Source organism: Cyanistes caeruleus, chromosome 4, assembly GCF_971803275.1.
Source record: "Cyanistes caeruleus chromosome 4, bCyaCae1.hap1.1, whole genome shotgun sequence".
Taxonomy (NCBI): domain Eukaryota; kingdom Metazoa; phylum Chordata; class Aves; order Passeriformes; family Paridae; genus Cyanistes; species Cyanistes caeruleus.
In genome coordinates this window covers 6,441,279-6,466,753 of record NC_141704.1, presented here as the reverse complement: position 1 = coordinate 6,466,753, position 25,475 = coordinate 6,441,279, and the positions used below count along the sequence as shown (strand labels likewise).

Here is a 25,475-nt window from a genome sequence, read left to right as displayed (position 1 = left end):
CTAGAAAGAAAAAAAATGAGGAAAAAGGTGAGCCTTCTAGACCTATCTCCCTATCAAGGCATTGTAGAAATTACCAAAGACTGAATTTGAATTACATCTGGCACAGACAAGACACAGGAGAGAGTTTAATTAAATAAGTTTATTGTCTAACGCTTATGTTTGTTACATCGCCGCTGTAAAGTGCGACAAATTTTCAGCAGGAACTCCCCGTTCCCCCTTTTCCCTCCTATGAACTGCTTTAGGAACCAGGCCTCGTTCTTTACACTCACAAAAGCAAAGTGGACATGAAGTTTCAGTGGCACAGTTTTCACAAGTACATGGTTGAACAGAACTGCTGGGCTGGGCCGCCCTGCCAGCGTGACAGCGGCTGCCAGGCTGCCCCACAGCAGGCCTGGGGCACGAACCCGACTGCCCTGGCCACAGCAGATCCACCACAGAACCAGTTCACAGGTGAGATGAGTATCAGCCGCCCGTAAAATGTTTGCTTCCCACCCTCAGAGCTCAGTGAAAGGTGACTGGGTGGAGGCACAGCAAAGGAATAAGGAGTGTTGAGTTCAGTGGTGGGGAAATGTGAGTTAAAAAAGTATAAAAAATTAATGTAAAATACAGATACAAATAAATTTTGTCAGGAATACTGGCATTTAGCCATCTGAACTCAGGTGTCTTTTTCTTCTATTAGGGACAGGGAAATTAATTTAACACTTTACTGCTGTGTGCAAAGACTTTACTGCACTCAAACTGATACATTTTATCATCTCACTGTAGTGTCTGAACAGCAAGGTAGATGAATTGTTTCCAGCATTACAGGCAACACTAGATAATACTTAAACAAGATAATGTAAACTTTATTCTTAAGGCAGCTGGTACTAATGCTGCACACAGGCATCGCTCAATGCCCATTACAGTAATGGGACACGTAGCACTTGAAAACGAGTAAAAAGAAAATAGCATTATTGGACTAAATGATGCATGTTGTCAAAATACTTTCCCTTTCAAAACCATGAAATATTTGGACATCTAGAAAAATAATGCACCTACTCCTCCAACTTCAGCCTGTTCTTTTACAAATATTTCAAAATACTGATAAATAATAGTGACTGCAAGCAGAATGCCAGTGCCAGAGCCAATGGCTCCTAGAAAGTCAGCCAGTACTGAAAGGGCACCGATGCACAAACCACCAAATGCAGCTGCTGTAGGGATGTATCTGTAAGAAAGGAAAAAACAGGAAAGCAAAAGGTAATAAGCAAGGTATCTTTCTTTTATAAACATGGAAGAGATTCAACTCAAAATCCCTCATTATGTCACTTAAAAAAGTAAAGACAGTACAGGTTAATCTCTAACTTCTTTTACACAACTAAGAAAGGCAACAGCTGAATGGGAAGAATCTTCCCTTTTGCATTGGAAACAGGTATCAGATTTTTCCAACAGTCTATGCTCTAGTTGACACTTCCTCAGCACTTTTCACCATCCAGCTGGAAGTCAGCATTTCCTTACCTGTTAAGCTCATGAACCATTGATGTATCCCTGTGGCCTCTCATCACCATTTGCTGTTCTTTGAGTTGCTTGGCAACCTGCAAAAAACATTATTTAATGAGACTGCTGCAGTGTTTCACAGTCACTTGATATTTATTGGGATAAACTGATCAGTCAATAGCTGGTCAATTCTAAACCAGAACCACTGGTTTGAAAATGATTTAAGGTAGAACACCTACATCTTTTGCTGATGAGCCAGACACCTCAATCCAAGTCTTGGAGAAGAATGCACAGGATCCCAACATAAATATTATATAAACTATTACATGGACAGGATCCTCAAATATTGCACCCATGGATTCTGGAGGGGACAAGTAGTAGCACAGGCCACCAACAGGGTAAGAGCGAGCAGGGCCACCTCCACTGACATCCTGAGAGGGGAAGAAAAAGGCAATAAATTATTTTTCACATACTTCCCACATTCCTATACTGTTTTAATAGAGGAATTCCTCTTTGATGTTTGAAACAGCTTTTATATGCAAATGTTAAAAAGTAAGTATTTCAGTTGGTTAAATACCAAGGATTCACATCGAAGTAAAAATGCAAATAATTCTATGCAGCTAAAATGTGATAAAACACTTACTGCCCACTGTCCCAGTAAGTTCACCAAGAAGTTGCCACTGAAACGAACAGACAACATCTGGGAAATGACGTAGAGGTTTGACACTAAGGCAGACTGCAGAATGATGGGAATGTTGGAGGTATAGAACAGCTTGATGGGATAGCTGCTGTACTGCCCACGGTATCGCGCAGACTTGATGGGTAAATCCACTCGGAATCCCTGTGGGAAACAAAACAAATGCACACAAATGTTCACTTCTGAGACACAAGGTATTCCCAGTATGCCCCAAAGCTATTTCTTACCATGTAGCTCTTGCTAGATAAATAAGGACTGCAAGATCTGAGATAATAAAGCCCAAAGGCCTTTCTGCTACAGTCTGGAATACAGATTTTTAAGGATTTAAAAGTATTACTGCTTGGTTGTATTACATTCTTTCCACATAAACATGGTTTCTCATCTACTAACTGGTACTCCTGTAAAATACATTTTATAAATCAGGGCTTGAGAAAAGCCTGTAATGGCTTCCAACTGAACAAGGCAGTTACCAGCAGGCTCTTGTGTAGTTTTCTGGGGCAAGATCTTTTGAGTCGACCCAAGAAAAGTCAAATGAACTTGAAAATCTGGTAGTTTTGGGGGTTTTTCCCCCCAAAACTCAGATTTAATAACTGAAAAAAAAGTTTACAAAACCACATTTTAGTCTCCCCCACCCCCAAAATCTCAGTATGGATCCTCCTTTAGTGTCCATTTTAATAGATACATAGATTTAAAAAGAAACACTAATTGTTTCAAGAAAATTAGGGAAAAATCAATAAGCTACACATCCCAAAGAAGCAAAGTTCTCCAACTCTGTCTAAAAGTAATCTTTTCAGTCAGTGATGAATATTAAGAATATTATTGGTGTGATGCAACCACTGCAGTACCAGAATCCATTTCATTAAAAATATTCTCATCAAGTGTATGGCATTCCACAGAATGTGAGTCTACACACTGATTGCAAGAAGGCCAGGCTGTAAAAAATTATGGCTTTACTGTCACAGAGGTAATAGTTACTGAAATAACAACACTGGAATAAAAAGAGTTCATTACTCTAAGATATTTCAGCTACTCTAGCTTAAACCTTCTCATCTTTTCCCAATGACTGCAGCATCCAGGGTCCACATGCAGTTCTACCTCTGCAGAGCTGCTCTGAGGACTTTTACCTGGAAATAGATGACTACAGCAAACACAAACACTGTAGCAATCAGGTTCATGAGATTGGGCAGATTCTGTCGGTAAAAAGCTTCCCGCAAAGCCCGGACTTTGTCAGTTCGTGTGGCCAGGAGATGGAATAATGCAATCACAGCACCCTCAAACTCTGTTCCTGCATGAAGCAAGAAAATGGAAGAAAGGTTAATCTCCAAATTAAAAACATTTTTTAAAAGAAGTATCTTTCTTTTGGAAATGTATGACAAACAGAAAATCTGATACGATAGGACATGGATCCTGTTATAACAAATATGTCACAACATAGGACTCTTTTTTAGGTTATGAAATGTAGAATGATCTAAAAAAACATTATTCCTGGTTAGAAAAACAAAAAAAAAGCCAACAAAAACATCAAAGTCACACACATGAAAGAATACTCTCTTCCTTTCTTTTCTGGGAGGAGGATGTTCAGAAGGAAGAAGTAATAAACAAGGTGAAAAATAGCTTTTAGGAAAACAGCAATAAAAATGCAACAGAACTACTAAGAATTAAATTCAAACGAAAGCAAACTAAAAGCATGGCTCAGGATCTCAAATGAAAGTAGTAAATGAGTTAATTTATTGATGCTGTATCTTAAGGTGCTATTCCAGGGGTCTCAGAACAACCAGTAATTCAGAGACATCAACTCCAAAAGCATCCTATATCCACAAACAACAGCTGGATCACAAAACACACCCCTGAATGTACAGCATTTCCTATCTTCTCTACTTCCATGGACTAAGTGATGCTAAAACAAGATGATCTCAGTTTGGAAATGCAAAAATTTTCATTCAAGGGACCTGAAGTCCCATTTTAACTGCTGCACTTCAAATCAGCAAAGGAAAACTTGTATTAATCTCCATGTAAGTCAGACATTTTCATCTTCAACGTTAATTGGACAATTGACTTTAGGAGCCAATCACCACACATTAGAACTCTTTTTTTAAATGCCATCCAATAAACATCTGATAGTTTATGTGCAGTATACACCCACTGAAACATGTTGTGACTGACTGTAACAGCACACATACCTCTGCCAGTGTTGATGGTAGTGGGACTGAAAGCTTTCCAGACAATTGTTTCACAGATATTGGTAGCAATAAACAGGGAAATACCAGACCCCAATCCATAACCTTTCTGTAGCAACTCATCTAGCAGCAACACAATCAAACCAGCTACAAACAGCTGTGAGAAAAGAAACAAAACTGAGCAGAAACAAGAATAAATCAAGTCAAGAGTTGTGTTTTAATTCCCTGCTTCAGTATTTTCATCATGTTGAAGAATGACCATTAAGTCTTTCCTCTACATGTCATTCATGCAGTGTTTCTGATCTCTCACATACCAAGGCCTGCACATCTCATCTGGCAATGAGGTCTGTGCCATTTTCAAGGCAGACACAGCAAACAAATTACTCAGTAATAACTTTTTTTCTAAAAAAGATGTTTAAGTATGTGCATTTATTGTTTTGTTCTGCAGGAGAATGTCTCAAAGCTGCAGCTGTGCCATTTATTGAGAATTCCTCCACAGCACTGAAGAGCAGCCAACATTTCCAAAGTCCACCAATTCCTGTACTTTCAATTATGCACCACTCCTACCTGAAATACTTGTGATATTAACTATCCCAGTATCCTCCTCCTTTATGGAATATTTAGAATTTCTTATATCTAGACAGATACAAATAATGAAACAAATAACAGCATTAAAAATAAATAAATTGAAGTCATCCAGACACAGATTTTTCCTTCCAGCTATATTGTCTCAAACCAGTCTCAGTTACACACAAAATAGCTCTTTACAAACCTGAATTATAATAAGAAGACAAATTCCAGCACCCATTTCAGCAGGATCTCCATACATTCCAGTCATAACATACACAATGGCTTGCCCAATGGTAATAATCATCCCAAATACTAAAACAAGAGAGAAAGCAAGTCCTTTAAAAAAATTTGAAATCACCTACCAAAGAAATCTCACATCTAGTATCCCTTTAGGCAGGCTGCTTTCCCAAGAATAAAAACACACTCAGTAATTTTAATTGGAACAGTGCTTACATTTCTGAGCTCCATTGAACAAGGCTCTGTCTTTTGGAGTATCACCAACTTCAATGATCTTTGCTCCTGCCAGCAGCTGCATGATCAAACCTGATGTCACAATGGGTGAGATACCCAATTCCATCAAAGTACCTAGGAAAGAAGAAAAATTAAAACAATTGCCATTCAAGCAACTCTCCTAAAGCATTAGATCTAAGGTTCCTGACCTATAATGAATATTTCTAATAATGCTTCCAATATATATCTTCCTGTGTAGGTATGACAAAAGAAAAACAATTTTGCCCTCAGAAAAAGCTGCTGTATTAAAACCTGTCATTTTGAAGACAGCATGGAAAACCCACATACCTTTTAATTACAAATATTTTTGTGGAACCATGCTAACACTGAAGGCAAATGCACACTGAGGCTCTGCTTTTTTGGTATATCCTTAAAGAACCTTTCCCTGGACAGCATCTTGTCCCTGGTTGTTAATTCTGTCAGAGCTTCAATGTCACATTTTCCAAAAGTTTAATTTTGCAGACCACAAAAATATACTGCAGATCCAGTTTCTGAGAACACTGCCCTTGGAATCACTGGCTATAGTTGAGAGTTTAGGATTAAATTAGTTATTATTAAAACAAAGCTGTTCTTAACTCTGCCAACTCACTGGCACTGTGTCACTGTGTGATACCAACTCCCAAACACATACAATTCAAAGAGGTTTCCCTTTAAAGTAATTAAAGTAATCATTATAATTTGGTTCTTTCATACTTGTATCCTGGAGTCTCCATGTTAAATATTACATCGTCTATCATGGAAATCCCTATTCCTCCAAGCAGCCAGAAAATTAGGATGTCAAAAATTTTAGCATTCATCTCACATCCTCCAATGACTTCTAGTCGGTGGACTTAAGTGAAAAGTCACTTTGCCACTCCTGCTTTTTATTGCTTTCAGTCTCTCTAGCCTTTTCTTGGCCAATGTTACCATTCTGTTTGGGTAGTGGACAGCATATTTAGTATCATACACTGCTAGAAAACTTCTTTACCTTACTATCTTCACTGGTGTAACAAAATTTCCTGTTCCTAACTAAGCAGTACCTTCATATTAGAGGGTTCCAGTGATTTTCTTACTTCCAGCCAATTTTCCAAGCTACAGATGAGATCAGTGTCCTCATTTAGAGTCAGGCATGACTGGTCACCCATCTTAAGTTTCAGACTTCTAGAGTTAGTTTGAATCTTACACATTTGGTCGTGTTCCACTTTACTCTTCTAAAATATGTTAGCTTGGTTTTGCCAAAGTTTATGCCTAATCATCTCTGCCTTTAGATTTCCAACCTAGAAAATTACTCACCCATAACACAGCCAAACTATTATGAAGTATAACTGACGTGCACAGGTGAGGCATTTCCTAATCAACACCCTCATACTACACATTAGTGTAGTTCCTATCTGGAAAGTCAGAAGATTCCATGTCCCATATATTAGTTAGAAAGAGACTGCTCTAAAATCCTGAATGGAATCATCACAAAACTTGTGAATCAATATTAATCTCATCTGCACCTCAAAGAAATCCCATTCTTAACATGAAGCACTGCTTAAGTACCAATTTTAATTCCATCTGTGTTAAGAACTTTACAAATTGTTGCAACCTGACATCTGGGTGGTGTGCAATTTAACAACCAACTATTTTTCTCTTGGTCTGTTTATCCTGATAGAAAACAGAGAAAGGAGTGAGTACCAACCTCTGTTTGATGCAAGAATGACTCGCATCCAATAGAAGGGGTCTGCAGAATCTGATGACATGATTCCAAACAAAGGGATCTGCCAAAGTGCACAACAGCATTAAACAGATACACACAATTATCATGCACTAATACAAAATCATAACATATAATGATACAACTGTTACACTGTTTAATTTTTAATTAAACTAGAAGTATTGACAGCATCTTTTTTAATTCTCCAACTGAGGCATAATTCAAAGGACTAAACTAAGACCCTTACATAGGAAAAAGCAGAAAACCCTATAAAGAAGAAGTTAAAATATTTAAATTCTAGAGACAGAAATATGTTTTGAAATATCCCACATGGAACTGTCAATACCAGACACATTTATACAAAACTTACAATATTCTATATGTCAATATTGAGGGATTTTGAGCTCTTTAAAACTCTTCCTAATCACCAAAACAGTAGATTAGGAATCCAGGCAATCTTAGAGATCAATTTCTGGAAACTCTAGTCTGCACCATCTGTTTTCCTTATTCAACTACTATAATCTCTCATATATATAGACATATATATAGATGCAAAATTCTAATTATGCATACATCCAGCTGCCAGTAAACAGATAAACTGTATGTTCTTCTAGCTCCAGTAACAGTCCCACTTCCTCCTTCCAAAAAACAGGTTAAGTACAAGAGCTGGGTTTTAGCCTTTAAACAGTCCTTCAGAGCAGAAATCAAAAACTACTAAACAACAGTTCTGCAGTCTGGAATGGCTGCATTAATAAACATAAGCTAAAAACCTTGATTCTGAAATGTACAGTTAATTTTGAATCTTCCAAGAGGTCTATTAATTCTAAAAAATGTATATCAAGTAATACATGGATTCATATTTTCTTCAGTATCCAAGTATTCTTTAAAGAAAAAAAAACCAAAAATCTCCACTGTTTACAAGCCAAGCACAGGTTCTAGGAACGCCTACAACTATGAGTAATAAAGATCACATAAATGTTTACAAAGACAGGCATTTTGGAAGGGTTTTAGCTAACAACTTTACCAGGATATTCACAAAAAACAAGTTCTGAATGTCAACTTAAACACTTCACAAAAACATTTTCCTGCAATCTTTACAATCCATCAGCTTGTTGAAGAGGAATTTGGTAAAAAGTCTTTTTTTAAAAGACTTTTCTAAACTTTGATTTAGTTTTCACACTTGTGAGTGCTAAAATTTAAATGTAGCTATGAACAAAGGGTAAACAATGCATTGAATTGCTCGGTTTGTTTATGCTGCTCAATAAATAATTACCTTAGCTGTTTACCCTGCAGCCACTATCATCATTTGATAAGGCCTTTGTAACAAGAAAAAAAGTTATGCATTTCTGACTAAATATAAAACATTAGTTTCTAAACACATCTATGATCAACACTAAAGACTATTTCAGAGAACCAGGTTTTTTGAACTGAACTTTAAATACTTTAATACAAAAAGAAAAACTGAAACTGGCAGGCCCACATGAAACAAGAATGTCTCATGCTTTCAGGGTACTTTTTATGTACAAAACACACATTTTCTGACCACAGACAACATCGATACCTACCTGGCAGCACACTAAGAAAATGAAGAGTGTGATGGCAGTCCATAGTACCTTCTCTCTGAACTGGATCTACAGAACAGAGTGGAGACATGAACATGCTCACTGTATGCAGAACTTCCACTGCACTCTCACAACAGTACTAAATGCTGTTATTATTCAGAATTTAATGCAAAGATACCAAACCATAAAGCATCACTCCTCACTGGAATTTATTTTTAATATGATTTTAGAGAGAGACAAAAAAGGTAACTTATGTGGGATTGGCAGACATTCAGTCACTAGAATATGTTTTATCTACAGTATTCTAATACAGTGGGTATTTACAGACGAGCAACAGCATGGCTAAAATCATGGACTTACCAGAGCAAACATGAAAGATTAATGCAAAAAACTTATCTTCAGTATTTAGTGCTCTAGGCTTCAAGAGAAGATTTGTAAGCCTGGAAGTTATTAAACTAAAACACTATAAAATTTTTAGAGGGATTGAACTGTTCTGAAGACACGTGATTAAAACCAGAAAAACCATGAGTTTTCGACAGCAATTAAAAATATTTAGAATTAAGTTCTTCAATGGGAGTTTAAGGAAGATTTAAATTCATCATTACGTTCACGGACATACACCACCAAATTATTTTTAAATATTCTTTGTTTTCCTCCAAAATATTTTTATTGATGTAGGTTATGTGTTACTTTAAAAAGAATGTCAGACCAATGATCACTAGTCATTAATTGATTGAACAGAATATCAAAGGCACAACATTTGAGGTGCCTCTAATTAGTGCCAGGTGCAAGAAGAGAAGAATCACAAGATTTAAGTTTGAGCCAGAGGATTACTCAAAGCATGAGACAGAAAGAAATGCACTTGAAGAGAGCAGAGAGAGCAGGGTTATGTTCAAGTTCCCACCTCTCCTCCCGGGACTGTAAACCTGAGGGTTAAGTGTGTTCACTGCAGACAAGTGTAGAGCAGCTACTAAAACATGACATGAACTAACACATAAGAGAGATACAGCAGAAATGGTTGGAGCTCTCTGCCTCCAACCACTGAATCTGCCTGTGGAGAAGTAACAAGAAAAAGGATTAGTCCCTGGTTTAATACGTACTGAACACCCACAAATGAGAAACTACAAACCAGTGCAGCAGCAGCACAGGTCCTCAAGCAAAAGAAAACCCAGAATATAGTCTACATCATTGTAAGTGAAACCATGCACTTAGAAGCAAAATAATCCAGGTAATTTAATTTATTTCCTGCTACTGCCTAAATCTTAAAATTTTGAGGACAGATGCTAAAATTACTTACAGCTCAGTTATAAAAAGAAAAATAGTGACAACAGCAAATAAATCCAAACAATAGTCTTAGACTATGCAGTGCTGACCCACTTTACCAAGTCTGAACTCCAAATTTCAGATTTTAAGCACAGACTTCTAAAACCAAAAATGCTTAACCAAATTATCTCCACAGCCTCACAGTTAAACTTGATTTCAGAGGCATTGGTGAATTGGTAAAACTGCTCTGTAACTGTGGTGAATATGAGCATTAGAGGAATTCTGTATCACCCGAATCACAGTTATTCACAAGGACAACAGTCTCTACAAGTCAAGATGACAAAAAAGAAAAAGGAGTCATCCAAATCCATATGCCAGGAATGGCAAAATACAGAATGGTCCCAAATTTTCCAGCCGCAAATGCTAACGAGCACAGACACAGTAAATTTCACCATCTGATGTGATTCAATTGGACATTTTCTTCCTTTGACATTTTTCTTAAATCATGTGAAAATGAAGGGACTTGAGCATTATCATCTTGGTGCTCTGAACAGTGTGTTCTACTTAACAAATCTGTGCATGAGAGAAATATGAGCCCATTATACTAACTACAAAAGTAGCAATCACTTTTGTTGTCCAAAACACAAAAGCAACACTCCCTAGAGAGTTTCCACTCTCTAGGGAAACCACTTTCTTCATCAACAAGAATGGCAAAATGATTCAGTGAGAGCCCAACTGAATCAAAACATCATCTTCATTTAACAACCAATACATGTTTAATGAAAATTAATATCTTTTTCTATTTGGTTATCTGAATTTCTTGTCCTGGCCTTAAACCAATCCACTAAAACCATTACTGGTCATATCTGCCTGTGACAGCTTTCAAGAAATCGATAAATTACAGAGAATTAGAGTCACATGTTACACACAGTTACACATCACTTGATAAACTACACAGAAGCAAGGAACATGGCTGCAAATGGTCAAAGGGCTCTTCAGCCTAGGAAAGATGTTCCCAATTACATTTTCACTTTAAATTTGTACCAAGCTGGCAACTGCCAGCCATTGTCTAGACAGCGACCTAAATAGCAGTAAAGACAAAGTGACCCAAATAGACAGGACAGGAATCTTGGCACCTCTCTGGCATCCTTCACCAGCTGATGGACAACAAGGACAGATGAAGCCCCTCTTCCTCTCTGGCAAATAACATCTGCCAGTGAGCTTTACAGAAACATCAGTATCTGTAGGTTTGTGTCAGCCTTCTCACTCATGTCACAAGACAAAAATGGGATGGCTGTAACCAACTGATCAGAGATGTGTCATAAATTAGCACAAAAAAATTGCACTAAGGCTCCCCACTGCAAAAACGAAGATGGGCACCTGCCAACCAAACCTGGTGCATCCAAGCCTTAGCATGGGGGTCTGGCTCTGGAAATTCCTGCTCTGAAAACACCTTTTTCTGACCTAAATGACTTGTTTAGAAACCTGTCCTAAAGCTGAAAGATGCTGGAAACAACTAGATGGAGCACAGAGCCAGGGGGTAAATCCAGTCTTTTTAAAAAATCAGTTCCAGAGGGTCATAATCATAATCTTTTACTGTATCTTCTCCATTCAATTTGGCAGGCTCAGCTACAGTCACTGGCACAAACACGTCTGCATCTAGTCCTAACCTTTGGGAACCTCTCATTAACCAAAGAGAATTCTCTGAGATGGTGTCAGGTTCCCAGTTAAGCTTTTGCTTTTAAGAATATAAAAACCAACATTTAGCTCTTAAGGAATTTTCATGGAAGTCATGACAATTGTCATGACAAGTCAATTTGTTACTCTAATTAGATTGTCACATGGGCAATATGTGCTTGCTTGAGTTTTGAAAGCAAAAATGATGCTTGGTTGGGGTTTTTTTTTGGGTGAGGCAGGTCTCTTTCTGATTGGTAGAAATTACCTATTTTTAATCTAGAAAAACCCAAGATATGGGAGGAGTTCCAAGGGCTAGAGGACTAGAGAGATCAGCTGTAAATGAAGAGAGTTCATTGATTTCATATCAAAGAGAAATGTCACATCCAGAAGCTGAATGGGGCAATTACCTGAACTGTACCACAGATCACTGTCCCTCTTCACCAAGGTCAAACACAGCTATGGGTGTAAGAAATACTTTGTGGGAAGGAGAGAATTAAATCTGTGTTTCCTGATCTACAGAACAATCCTTTTCCAAGTAATACACAAGCCAGCTCAAAGCCAACAGTGGGATCCACAGGAAAACAAAGCTTGAAGACTCTGTCCTAGTACAGAGCTGAAACTAAATAAACTTAGTCTAGAATTGAGATTTTTTTTAAAAAATCAGTTAGCATAACTTCCAAAGGGAACAACTTACCAGAAGGGTGCTCAGAATTCATCATCACAGTAATGTTTTACCTTGACATGGGTTTCCCCTGCTCCAAAGAGTATGTTCTACTTTGGGGCCCACTGTATGTATCTATATTGGGGTCTGGACTAGAATATCACAATATTTCCTCCTCTGTGAACTAATAAAAATAAGAACATAATGTGGTACTCACTTTTCTTTCCGGTTTCTGGATTTCAGGTAACACTGCACAGAATGGCTTAATAACTTCTAAAAATTTTACTGTTCCAGAAAAACAAACAAACAAAAGAAGACAGAAAAATATATTAACAAACATTTATGTATTTATAAAACTTCACAGAACTTTATTTAGCTTCCAAAGCTGTCTGAAAACTAATACCCTCTTCTTAAAACAGCTGAAAACAAGGCAAAAATGTAAAATAGAATTGTTCTAATTCTTGTTCTAACCAGATTTGGCCCATTCTTTTTTCCACAGCTGGAATAATTTTAGAGAAGTGGTGCTGTATGTATCACCAGAAGTGAACTGAATTGTATTCCATCTAAAAATAAATGACCTAGTATCAGTCTGTGCTAGTTAAACACAGAATGATACTGACACCAAAAGGTATCCATGCAGAGATTAGAATCTTGTGTTTACTACAGTATTTAGCTGAAAAAATAATTCAATTGCTAAAATATGTTTAGAAATTGTAATTTAAATAAGTGGAACACTTATTCTAATTGGAACTTCAGGGGATTTTATTTTTAGCTTTTAATACATCTCTCTTCTCAGTTTCCCCTTTAAAACACAGAAAAATTCAACAGTTTGAGCTCTTTTTCTGGGGGAAAAAATGAAATCGATTTAGAAAAAAAAAAAAAAAAAGAAAAATCAAAGTGTATGTGCTTGGTGGGGAATTTGCCCTCCAAAACTTGAACATTATTCCCGGCCCTGACACTGGGACAGGCATAAAAAACCACCATTGGTTCATTTTCAAAGAGAATGTGTTTATTACAGGGCAGAACGCATTTATTACACTGTAAGTAACACTTTGGTTGCAGTACCATGTTACACTTACACGCTAATGTGATATATGTCTCCTCTATTTATCCCAAGCCCTCACACAGCTCGTTGGAAGGTGCACCTCACTCCACAGAGGCTGGCACACCTCCGCCATGAACAAGACATCTGAGCATCATGAAATGGGTCAGGCTGGAAGGGTCCACAGTGGCTCATCTGCTCCGACCTCCCTGCTCTAGCAGGGCCATCCCACAGCACATGGCACAGGGCTGTGTCCAGACAGTTCTGGAATATCTCCAGTGAGGGAGACTCCACAGCCTCCCTGGACAATCTGTTCCAGTGCTCAGTCACTGCACAGGACTGAAGATCTTCCTCATGTTCAGGTGGAAGATCCTGGGCATCAGTTTCTGCCCGCTGCCTCTTGTTCTATTGGGTGGCATCAGTGAGCAAGAGCCTGGTCCATCCTCTTGACACCCGCCCTTTAGACACTAATACACACATATGCGTGAGTAGATAGGGTATATATGCTACATACGTTTTTATAGAGTATATAGTGTGTGTATATATCCGAAGTGGGGCTGGAGTGGAACAAGACATCCCACCACGAAGCAGTACCCGGCCTCACGCCGTGCCCGGCAGCACCGACGCTGTGCGGGGAGCGGCTGCTCGGCACCTCCGGCCCTGCCTGCGGCGGCACCCGGAGCTTCATCACCAGTCACGGGCCACCGGCCACGTCCTCCCCGCGCTGCCCGGGGCCACTGTCCTCCACCCCGGGTCCCGGCCCGCTCCCTCCCGGCTGTGTCCGCACTCACTGCCCATGGCGGTGGCGGCCCGGCCGCGGTCCCAGCGCTGTCACCGTCGCTGTCGCCGCTGTCACGTGACGCGCGCTGCGGACGGGCCGTCCCTCCCCGCCCGGGGGGACACGGCGGTACCGCCCTCACGGAGCGCCCCCCGCGCCCTTCCCCAGGCGAGGGGAGCCGAAGCGGCGGGATCGGCAGGCAGCGGTGGCCACCGCGGCGGAATCAGGCTGAGGGCGGGCAGCCGGCGCGGCGAAGGACCGCGCTCCCGGAGTGCTCCGCGCGGCGCGAGGGGCGGGCACGGCCCTCACCGCCACACCTCAGCCCCGCCCGAGCGCGGGAAACTGCCCGCCCCTCACTCACCCCGGCCGCGGGGGCCCCGGCGTTTCCGTGATGTTGCTGGCACAGCGGTGCCAAGTGAAAAGCACGGTTTGGTACCGAAGTATTTTGTTAACAGCCCAATCCACTCGTACTGACAGACGGATGTGTTAATTTCAAGGGGCTAAAAGACATTGGGACATTGGAGCGTGTCCAGAGAAGGGCAAGAGAGCTGGGAAAGGGTCTGAAGCACAAGTCCCATGGGGATCATCTGAGGGAGTTGGGATTGTTCATCCTGGAGAAAAGGAGACTCGGGCTGACGCTATCACTCTCTAGAGCTCCCTGACAGGAGGGTGTAGCCAGGTGGGGGTCGGGCTCTGCTCCTGGCGAACCAGCAACAGGATGACATGGCCTCAAGGTGCACCAGGGGAGGTTTAAATTGGACGTCGGTAGGAATTTCTTCACAGAAAGGGTGATTCGACATTGGAACGGACTGCCCAGGGAGGTGGTGGAGTCACTGTCCCTGTGGGTGATTAATGAAACCTGTGTGTGGCACTCAGTGCCATGGTCTGGTTGACAAGGTGCTGATCAGCCATAAGTTGGACTCAACTGTTTTGGACGTCTTTTCCAACCTAATTGATTTTGTGATTCGGTGATTCTCTGAAGTGAACCTGAAAACCTATTCCAATATCATCCCACAATCACCAAAACAGGTATTACACTTACAGAGCTCTCAGTTACAACAGCGAGTGGTCTATAAAAATAGGATCATCAGCATTTACTGCAAGATTTAGATATGAAAATTAAAAATAGTACTTATTATTTCTGAATAACTGATCTGATACACATGCTTGAATTCTTCCTGTATTAGGCTAAGATACCAAAAGAGAATGTGAAATGTGTGAAGCATTAGGGCTCTTCCAAAACTTTCAATCTATATTTTGGATTGCACTTTGCATTCCCTAAGAAATCCTCTTAGCCAAGACCTTGCTACAATACCTAAACAACTTTGTTCAATAGCTTCCCTTATCTGAAATAGCTTAGAAAAGTTTTTTCTTCCAGTTTTATAAACTCATAATTTAACAAATACTAATGAGCAACCCCATAACAATTATTTTCACCTTTTAAAGTTCTTTTAAAGTCTGACAAATACCCATAATTAATGGGCCTGGCAGTGTACTTGTAGATCATAATCTCCAAATAATAGCTGGGTTAGTAGCTAAGCTTCAGGAAGTTTATAATAATCACCCTTTCTTCAGATTTTTAGCCATACTTTTCTGAGGAGTTCATTAAATTACAGGTTTTGTTAGCAAACCCTCTGGTCTCTAAGCCACTGGCCACTATTTTGGGGATTGATGAAAGGTCCAGTAGGTTTCTTCAGTCCATACTGACACAGGTGCACCACTTCAGGTGTGCTGAACAAATGTTTCTATGTCACCTTCTTCAGTAACAAAAGCAAAAAACTAAAAATGCAGTATTGTTTTCTTTGTTTATTCAAAACACTACTTTGTTCAGAACTTTATTTTTTAAATCTAATCTATTATTATCTATTTAAATCACAGTATTTTTTAAATCTAAACTAACATCACTTACTAAAATACTTGTTTTAATATGTTTGTTTTCCTGGTGTGTTTTCTTTCTGAGAGCTTTTGCTGCCTTTAATAAACTGCTCAACCTAACAGCTCGTTCCTTCAATGCCTTTACTTTTTTTCCTTCTGGTCTTGCACTTCTCTCTGAAAATCCTGACACGCCACTATGCACAAATGCTGTAACTCTCTTTCTAGTTAGCTCCTTGCTATCTAAAAGCACATAAAGGCTCACTTCTCCTTGTGTTAATGACCAGCAGAATTTCCTGTCCAAGGACTGGGACCTGCTCTGGTACCCACTCACTCAACCTGTGTAGCATCTCAAGCACATGGTGTGACTCTTGGGCTGTCCTGTGCAGGGCCAGGAGCTGGACTCAATCCTTGGGGGTCCCTTCCAACTCAGGATATTCTATGGTTCTAATTTCTGCTTCTCTTTAGCCCAAAGCAAAAGCAATCCAGCACTGTGCAGGGATGTTCCAGCCGGCGTGCAGAGAAGAGCAAGGCGCACAGATGGAAAACAGCCTTCTGTGCATCCAAAGTTGCTGAGAGAAATAGTGTTAACCCTTCAGTCAGCAAGTGCTTTGCCTTGCTCCTGGGAGCTGTTATCCCTCACACAAGAGCAGTGTTCTGTAGGCAGTCTGTATCAGCTGACTGAGGAAAGCTGTGCTCAAGCTCTGCCTTCCTACCCCAGGATCCCTGGGGAGCTCCATGGCACACTAGTGGGGCTGGGGGCATTGTGGCAAGCAGCACTACAGAAATAGCTTTGTCTCCCACCAGGAGGATCAAGCAGGGTTGGAACACTTGAGCATCCTTTATTTGGTTGGATAACCAGACTTGCACAGCCTTTCTGGGAATGGTGTGTAACAAGGATGGGTTTGGGCCACGTGAAACTCAAAACACGGGGTCTGTTCTTTCCTTGTGTGCACTGTCACAGTGGGAAAACTGTGGGTTTATGTAATCATCAGTGTGCAGTCAAGGCTGGTGATTGCACTCTACAACTTCCTTGGCTACAGCTGCAGCCAAAGCAATGTTACACTTCAGCCTCATTTTTCTACTTATCAGCAGAAATTTAAAGCAGAATATGCCTTGATTAGATAAAACTGTTCAGGATGTGCAGGAGGTTTTGCAGTTTGCTAGAGCAAAGTGGGAGAAACATGATTTCATGTTGCTGTGATGGATGTACTGAAGCAGTGATGTGAAACATCACAGAACAGAGGTTACAGAGGTAACTTCTGGGTCATATGGAGCTAATGAATGAATGAATATGTGAATTAACTAGGATGAAATATTAAAGCAGGCTGCAAAGATTATTTTGGGAGCTGTCTCCCCAGTGCATGCCCTGCCTATGATCTGCTTTTTCTCAACTACCATGACTTTCTATCTGCAAGTGCTGCATCTGGTTAAACCCCACTGGTTTCTTTTCAGAAATATCTCTGGCTCACAGTGAGTTTAGATAACTCAAGCATTGCTTGCACAGGTAAATGAGAAAAGCAGAGAGGTGCCACCCTCAGGTTTCACCCGGAAACCACTAAAGGAAAAATGCTGGGAGAATCCTGTGATGGCAGAATGCTGCTGTGGGGCAGTCAACACTGAGGTCAGCCTGGGATGCCTGTCTTCCATTTGGCTTCATTATTCTCCCACTTAATGTTTTGGTCCTTTATCCTTTGTTTCCCAATAAAGACTGATTTCTTTCCTTTCTCCAGATGACAGCTGTGCTGAAACCATCCCTTGGGATTTCTCACCCTCTGGGGGAGAAAAACAGTGGTGCCTGAAGCTTCAGGAGCCATCCTGCATGGTCTCCCAAAGGGGAATCCTGCTTTAACAACTCATGCACTGAGAAGAGCCCCAGCAGCCACAAGAGATTGCATTCCTGGCCCTCAAGGAAAGAAAAAAGAGATAATCCACAACATTCTGCTATAGAAATGGCTCATTCCCAGGCACGGGGAAGCATTTATTTGATCAAGCAGTACTAATGTTTCCACATACACACCATCCCAGGAAACTGTCAAGTGCAAATATGCAGCAAGATACAAGGTATTCCACACCACCTCACCAATCTATCCTCTGGACTGGATTTTTAACTTTATAAAGATATTTTGTAGAAAATTGTATAAGACAACAAGAAGTATCAGGAGTAACAGGCACTTCTCATTGTTAGGTATTCCCTAACATGAAAATAATTTCTTCATCATTACCAAACTTATTCCACCTTCTTTTCTTTTTTTTTTTTCCATTTTCGAGAACTAAGAGTTTTAAGGATCTGGCTTTTGTTCTTCACAGGAGGAGGCACTAAATATGACTGACATCAGGAGAAGTCCATCCATTGAAAACTTAGATAAATGTGTGGGTCAGAACATCTTCCTGTTGCTTGTTGTGGAGGGTTCCAATGCCAACTGCTGGGGCTGGTAGAGGAGGTCTGCTCACAAGACGGAGCTGAAAGTTGAATTGTGGAGAAATAATTCATGCAAGACAGAATCACATCTCGAGGTCATGATGCCACAGTGATATCTGCTGTCAGATAACTGGGCAGTCCCAGCTGGAAGTAATGCAGGAAGTTATCCCCCATCTCCCAAAGACCACGGCTCCAAGGGCGTTACACTGCATGGTCTGACACAGCAAATGGCACCTTTGCATTCTCCTCCTACTCCCCCTACTTGAAATCTTTCATTATCCTGTCTACCTTGACTGAACACCATGTAAAAAAAAGCCTCAGTCCTGCTCTTAACCAGTGATGCTATAAAGAGGAGTAGCTAAAATTAGAACCCACATTTAGTTTAGGCATCAGGATTAGTTTTTTTGTTGTAAGCACCATGGAATTTCGCATTCAAGGAGAACTTCAAACTTCATTTTAAAGACTAAAACACCCATCTTACCTTAAGCCCCAGCTGCTTTTCAAACCGTGGAGACACAAAGGACCATGGACCCATGTTCTGTGGTTCTTCCTGACTCCAGATGAAGACTAAAGGAAGGATAAGGGTACATAACAAACATACATCTTTATCTTTCCAGCAGAGAAAGAAAATTATGTTTTTGTTTTTGTAGCACCTCTAGTTTTTTTGTCTTGGCACTACCTCTGAAATGAAGGCATGCCAGACTCAATTCCCTTGCAGGTCAGAACTGAATTCAAACCCAAAGTATGTCCACCATTAGGGTATACTGTGTGTATATTCTGCTTTTCTACTGCTGTTTTCAAAAGCTACTAAAAGAACTGGACTGCAAAGACCAATACAAAAAATATCTCAAATGGTTTTCTCTGGTTTTCAGTGCTGCTTCTTGCAAGCTAACAATAGAAGAGAAAAAAGTTCTTTTAACACAATAAACATTCCTGAAACATCCCACTCCAGAAACACTTGTATCTATGAGGGGGAGAAGAAAGAGGAAAAATCCACTACAGCTCTTCATCTTAAAAGGTAGAAAACAGATTTAGTTCAGTATTTCAAAGAGCCTGGAAACACAAAGGTAGAAGCCTGGCTGACCTTTTGCATGGATGTATTTGCTCAACTCTTGCTGTAGAGCTTCTAGGGGGAAAGGACAGAGCTCTTCAAGTCTCAGAATAGCTGTGCTGTGCTGCTTCTCTCCCAGTGTTTCTCTTTGCTTCACCAGAGCGTAGTAATGCTTCCCAGAACACAGCACCACTTGGGTGACACTAAAAAAAAGTAAGAATGTTTCCAAGTTTAGTGTTTTACAGAAACTTGATGCAGAACAGCTTCACATTTCCAACCAAAAAAACCAGTCAAACTTCAAAGACAACTTCATAAAGCTGAATTGCTTCCCTAGACCATCTTTTCTCTGCCTTCCCATCCCTCCCACTCCCTCCAACAGTTGGCAAACTAACCTTTGGGCACAGTATGCTAGAGGTCCTGTTTCTTCAGCAATTCTGGGAAAGTTACCATACAACGGGATTGAGCTCTCTTAGCTTTGACTATTAAAAATTAAACAGCTAGTCAAAGCTAGTACTCTCTGCACTCTCTGTAGAAAATAAACCAGAGGGAGAGCAGTCCCTCCAGAGGACAATTCTCTGCCCTGCCAAAGCAGAACAGCCTGCTGGTGTGATTACACCCTTGTGCAATCACAGAGGTCTTGTCTGCCTCATCTTACTGGAAAAAGCAACAAGATAAACTATACCCTTTGTGCTTCACCATCCCACTCAAAAACCCCAAGATGCTAAGGTACTTCCAGCCTTTTGATTGGGGGTCAGGAAGTGAAGAGGAAGGAGGCTCAGACTTGGGTACTTCAGGGGCAAGGAGCAGATAAGGGGAAAAAATTAAGGCTGAATTGGTTGTTGTGAACAGGATTCACTGTAATACCTGAAAGGAGAGAGATGTACACACACACTCTGTTATTGCCCCACCTCATCAGCTCAGGCATTCCAGCCATAGAACAAAAATTCTGGATTCAGAATTCTGGATCCAGAGCTCTGGATTCAGTTTTGGGCCACCATGACAAGAAAGACTGAGGTGCTGGAGCCTATCCAGAGAAGGGAATGGAGCTGGTGAAGGGTCTGGAGCAAAGTACTGTGAGAAGCAGCTGAGGGAGCTTGGAGGCCTCAGCCTGGGGAAAATGAAGCTCAGGAGGTGCCTTTTCATGCTCTACAACTTCCTGACAGGTTGTAGCCTTTTCATCTCTCAGGTAACAGACAATAGGACACGAGGAAACAACTTCAAGTTGCATCAGAGGGGATTTAGATTGTATGTTAGGAAAAATTTCTTCACTGAAAGGGTCAAGCACTTGAACAGGCCTCCCAGGGCAGTTGTGGACTCACCATCCTGGAGGTATTTAAATGTCCAGATGTGACACTTGGGACACAGTTTAGTGGTGGACTTGGCAGTGCTGGGCTAAGATTGAACTTGATGATCTTAAGGGTCTTTTCCAATCTAAACAAATCTATGATTCTATGATTCATATCACAGCTGCTCCAGTGACTGTCAGCTAATGGACATGGTGCAGAATAGGATCCATCAGGTTAGTAACTACAGTCACAAACTCCCTGTGAGGCCAAGGGGTGACAGCCTAAACACTCCACTGTTTTACAGACAGATGTGGTAACTACTAACAATTACCAGAGGAAAAGGAGAGGAAGTAAAACTAACCAGTCGCTCACCATAAAACATTTTCCCCTCAAAGTTGCCTCTGTCATGTCACCTCAAATTTGAGCTGTTGGGTAGGAGAAAGGGACAGGACATCTCTTTTGAGCTTCTCTTCTAAGAAAGCAGAGCTACCTTTTAGGATCTACTGAGGAGTCACCAATGACAGGCTTGAATGTTGTCCCTGGGGCCATTTCTTCAAAACTTGATACAGCAGCCTACATGGGGGAAGAGCTGGAAGTTACCAAATCTTGCTGTTTTTCCCTCAGACCAGAGTCAGAAAGAACACTGAGAGAGGGTTTTGGTAAGCACAAAATACACAGTCTTCCCTCTCCCTCATATTCCTATTCCCAGTGAAAACTGGAATGATAAATTTCCCAAGAACACTATCAGGCCAAGAATGAACCCTACTTCTAGCTCACCTCCACCCAGCTTTAATCTTCAACCTGTTTGATCCCAAACAGGCAAAATTCCACTGATTTGACCCAAAAACAGCAATCAGAGAACACAGAGGAAGAAAGAGGGGAAGAGAACACAAAAGAGGATAAAGAGAAAAAAAAGAAGGAAGAAGGATATTTTTCAGCTTACTGGGAGCCTGAGTAACACTTTGGGAGAAGCAACAATGAGAGGTTTCCTGAAGTTTCGGACCATTTGCCGCCGGAGTAAATGGAAATACTGTGCTGGGGTAGTGGGATGCACAACCGACATGTTGACCTGGTCACCATCAACTCCCTCTTCTGAGCTGTCACACATCTGTACAGGGGAAACATAGTGTACCTTGTCAAAAGCAAGCAGTGAGACCAATATGCAAGAAAGAATCCAGGCACACAAGGCACACTGACCTGTACAGGAACAGCTTAGTAAATACCCAAATTCAAAAGGGGAACAACTTGAGCGAAGAAACGGGTTTAGCATTTAACTGGTAAGATTGTGTCTGAATTTCTTGGAGCCTTCTTGGAGCACACTGCAGCACAGCTCCCAGAGCACTGACTGCCAGTGCTGTGCTGGGGATGTGTGACCCTGAGGGGTGTGGTGGGTACCTGTAAGAATCGTTCCATCCGGCAGGATGAGTGCTCAGGGCCTGCGCCATCATAGCCATGGGGAAGAAGAATTACTATCCCACTCTGCAGAAGCCATTTAGCCTCACCTAAAAACATAGAATGAGGAGGAAGGAAAGGATGATTGCCACAGAACATAAAGCCACAGGATACATTACTTTGCACAAACAACTCAGGAAAAAGAATAGCCAATTTCCACATCATTAAATACAAGCCTGAAATATGCTGCTGGAATTTTGCACTGAGGTTCATTACAGTGAAAATGCATGTAAGGTGATGTGAAGTTTCTGAAATCATCAGGTAGTTCTGGGGTCCCAGAAGACTTAAGTCTCCACATGGAGCACATGACACAATGAAATTTTAAAACTTCACCTCTGCAGGTGTGATCCTAGCAGCATCCTGTAAGCCAGCCCTGGCTAACAGCAGTGCTTGTTCCCCTGAGCTCTGCCAAAGTTCATGCACTATACAAGAGATTACAGTCAAATCCAAAGTTTGGGTGTGATAAGAGGGCCTCTGAATTTCCATCTTTGACTACAGAGGTTTTATATCTCAGCACTTAGAAAACATGTTAGAGTCAAACTTCGGAAGGTGTTGTTGTGGGGCTTTTTGTTTGTGTTTTTTAAATAAATCACTATTTTCCTTCTCTATTGTTTAAGGAATTTTTCAGATGCTTCACGAAGAAAAGGTACAGCCTATAAAGCTATCAACCATACAGTTTACACACAGTAAAATGCATGTGGGGGGAGAAAGGCCATTAGTATAATTAATCGTTCTTTTGTAATGACTGTACTCTGCCAAGGAGTCTTTCATTTTAGATATACTGTCTTCTGAGAAAAGCTGTGCAGAAGTCAGGACCTCACAGGCAAGCTCATAGGACTCCTTGAGAAAACAGAATCCTCTGCACAACATGTTGCCCTTTTACTTGAAAGAGGAAGGATTTTCTAAAAATGTGCATAATACAAATGATTAATTCTTAAATGTATTAGTTTATTGTACACTCACCTCCAGAGATGAAAGTGTCAAATATTATCTGGGCTCCATTAAAGAAGTCTCCAAATTGAGCTTCCCAAATTGGCAGTAGCTTAGGGCTCTCAATACTCATTCCATATTCAAAACCAAGCACAGCTTCTTCAGACAAAGGACTATTACTCACCTAACAAAAGGAAATTGTTGGGAGGGGTGGATGAGGAAGGAAACAACCAAGGGTAAGAAGAGTTGGAACCAGGCAATCAGTGCTGGGAACACACACTCCTAAAGGCAATTGATAGGCTGATTTTAACTGATTTTTTGCTTTTGAATTAAGGCAGTGAGGGGAAAATAATAATACTTGATCTTTCAAGCACAAGCAAACCTCCATGTTAAAGTTGTAATTTGTAACAACAAAGAATAGGGATGCCCTGAGAGTTTTTATATCCCTTTATCTGGGGTTTGCCAGAATATACATTATGTCTACATACGTCTCAGCAGCTTCAAAAAAATGCAAATTGTTTCACGATTTGAAGAATGTGGACTTGTGGACCATAGAACCTACCTCTAGGAAACCCTTCTGGTCTGGGGACATGTGATTCAGAGGAATGTAGGTATCATCTGTCTCTTGGCAAACCAGCATTGCGTGTCGTTGGCTAAAGGTTCCTCTGCCAACATCTTGTCCACTTAGTCTGATATTAAACCCTTGGCAAGCAATAAACACAACACCAGATCAGCAAGTTATGTAAAAAGAGAACATGCAGGAAATAATTCTATCTCTTGTTATATCTCTTTTTGGATTTCCCCTCATCAGCAACATCAAATCTGAGATGCAATTCTTAACCAGCAACAGCTCCAACTCTGAAGCACACAGATGCTCTGACATTATTTTGGGTAAAATGGTTCAATTTACTGAAGCAAACTGCAAAAAAATGTGCATTCTGTATCATATGTAAATGGAGATTTGAATTCAGGCTAGAGAGGAGGGAGAAGAAATATTAGCATAAAGCATGCAAAGTACTTGGGAGCCTCACTGATGTCAGCTGTACTGCTCATGTGCTCAGCTCTATACACAAATGTTTTTGGGGAGTGAGAGGGAACTACAGTTCTTTGAAGATATTTAAGACTCAGTCTACAAGTATTAGTGACACATAGGATTCATATTTACCTTCTCTTAGACCATGCAAATTGTTATGATGCATAAATTTGACAATTTTTTTACTTAGAAACACCTAAGAAATCTAATGTTATCCTTTATTGACATTAAAGCAAAAATATTTTACTGTCTGCTTTCTAGTTGCCTCTTACCTTGGCTCAGCAGAGAACCAAATGCTAAAGTTTCAGCTGTTGCCCAGTCCAGCTTTTTTCCTTCCTCCATTTTTTGAACTCTTGACTAAGCAAATAAAGAACAAGAAAAAAATACTATTTTGTCTTTCTCCATCTGTAGCTCTTTTGGTGGCACAGACTAATAATAGAAGCTAGGAAAAAAACACACTATGGAGAGAAATATATTCCTGCAGCCATCTTAGGCTGGTTTAGAATACAGGGTCTTATTTCAGCACATCCTGAAGAAGGTTGCCTGAGGACCACAGAACCACAGGTGATCCATGTGTTCACCTCCAAGTCAACAAACTGTGGACTGATTAATTAATCCTAGTCTGAAAATATTAAAAATCTTAGCACAGCACAGAGTGTAGTCTTGACACACTTCTGGTCTGTCTGGTTAGCAGTGATGAAGGATACCAGGTGTAAGTATTTCAGTCTCCAGAATTCTTCCCTGTTATGGCCTGCAGAACTGCAGACAAATGATCAGACTGAGCTGTGGAGTTCTTGCCTTGGGCTGGGCAGACAAAAACATACTGATGTATTCTGAAATACTCAACTCACAGCCTCTCTCTGGCTGCCAAGGGGACACCTGCACACACTCATCATCCATCAAAGGGAAACATTCACAAACCCCAAACCTAGCCAAACCAAAAACCAACTTGTGAGCTATCAAACCCTGACTGTCAAAGTAGGCCATGTGTTGTCTAGTGTTTATATAAGTAAGTCATAAAACACTCACTGCTGGCTTTAGAAACTGCGTACACTACTGCCAGGTTCCTGAGTCATTCCTTTACAAAGTACTTCTTCTAATTACCAACTATATAAATGTTAGTAAGTTATCATAATAGTTTCTTTCTATTTGTAAGAGCAACAAACTATTTTCTGTAAGTTTTTTTCTTCATTGCAATAAATATGGTTGAAATAACAAACTAAAGTACATGGTTAGACCTGGGGGAAGAAGCCTTTCTTCTAAACCGGAGGACAAATGACATCATCTCAGCCTTGAAACAGAGTGAGCTGTTTTTCCTAGAGAATACCATGCTATTCTCTA

General features: G+C 40.6%; 2 protein-coding genes and 1 long non-coding RNA gene across 7 annotated transcripts in view; 1 reads left to right on the top strand and 2 right to left on the bottom strand.

Moving 5' to 3' along the window:
* Positions 1–124: 124 nt before the first annotated feature.
* SEC61A2 (SEC61 translocon subunit alpha 2) lies at positions 125–14,451 on the bottom strand. Of its 2 annotated transcripts, XM_086886511.1 has the most exons (12): positions 14,102–14,451; positions 12,486–12,553; positions 8,671–8,736; positions 7,091–7,169; positions 5,371–5,502; positions 5,120–5,229; positions 4,351–4,504; positions 3,295–3,455; positions 2,117–2,314; positions 1,713–1,904; positions 1,495–1,571; positions 125–1,204 (listed from the first exon to the last, which is right to left on the bottom strand). In XM_086886511.1, the coding sequence occupies exons 1-12, from the start codon at positions 14,106–14,108 to the stop codon at positions 1,018–1,020; spliced, it is 1,431 nt and encodes a 476-aa protein (XP_086742637.1). In that variant the 5' UTR covers positions 14,109–14,451; the 3' UTR covers positions 125–1,017. The 2 variants fall into 2 exon arrangements, with proteins under 2 accessions (XP_086742637.1, XP_086742638.1); XM_086886512.1 differs by lacking the exons at positions 12,486–12,553; positions 14,102–14,451 and adding an exon at positions 9,572–9,718.
* On the top strand, positions 14,193–25,353 carry LOC147653405 (uncharacterized). The gene is made up of 2 exons (XR_015286069.1): positions 14,193–15,117; positions 17,694–25,353. It is a non-coding gene; the product is annotated as an uncharacterized LOC147653405 (long non-coding RNA).
* DHTKD1 (dehydrogenase E1 and transketolase domain containing 1) overlaps positions 17,900–25,475 on the bottom strand; it is a 24,026-nt gene continuing 16,450 nt past the window's right edge. For 3 of the 4 annotated variants that reach the window (XM_086886471.1, XM_086886472.1, XM_086886470.1), the window contains exons 9-17: positions 24,407–24,491; positions 23,664–23,803; positions 23,135–23,285; positions 22,115–22,221; positions 21,663–21,827; positions 21,210–21,292; positions 19,467–19,636; positions 18,864–18,949; positions 17,900–18,423 (exon numbers count right to left, since the gene is read on the bottom strand). In XM_086886471.1, the coding sequence (XP_086742597.1) occupies positions 18,322–18,423; positions 18,864–18,949; positions 19,467–19,636; positions 21,210–21,292; positions 21,663–21,827; positions 22,115–22,221; positions 23,135–23,285; positions 23,664–23,803; positions 24,407–24,491 (1,089 nt within the window). In that variant the 3' untranslated portion in view covers positions 17,900–18,321. Of the gene's footprint in view, positions 18,424–18,863; positions 18,950–19,466; positions 19,637–21,091; positions 21,293–21,662; positions 21,828–22,114; positions 22,222–23,134; positions 23,286–23,663; positions 23,804–24,406; positions 24,492–25,475 lie in introns of all 4 variants that reach the window. The other variant, XR_015286067.1, reaches the window with a different exon arrangement.

Coding starts and splice junctions, on each gene's coding strand:
- SEC61A2 (XM_086886511.1), bottom strand. Junction 5,230..5,370: donor GTTCAATGGAGCTCAGAAAT/GTAAGCACTGTT, acceptor CTCTTGTTTTAG/TATTTGGGATGATTATTACC. Junction 1,905..2,116: donor ACTTACTGGGACAGTGGGCA/GTAAGTGTTTTA, acceptor TTCCCCTCTCAG/GATGTCAGTGGAGGTGGCCC.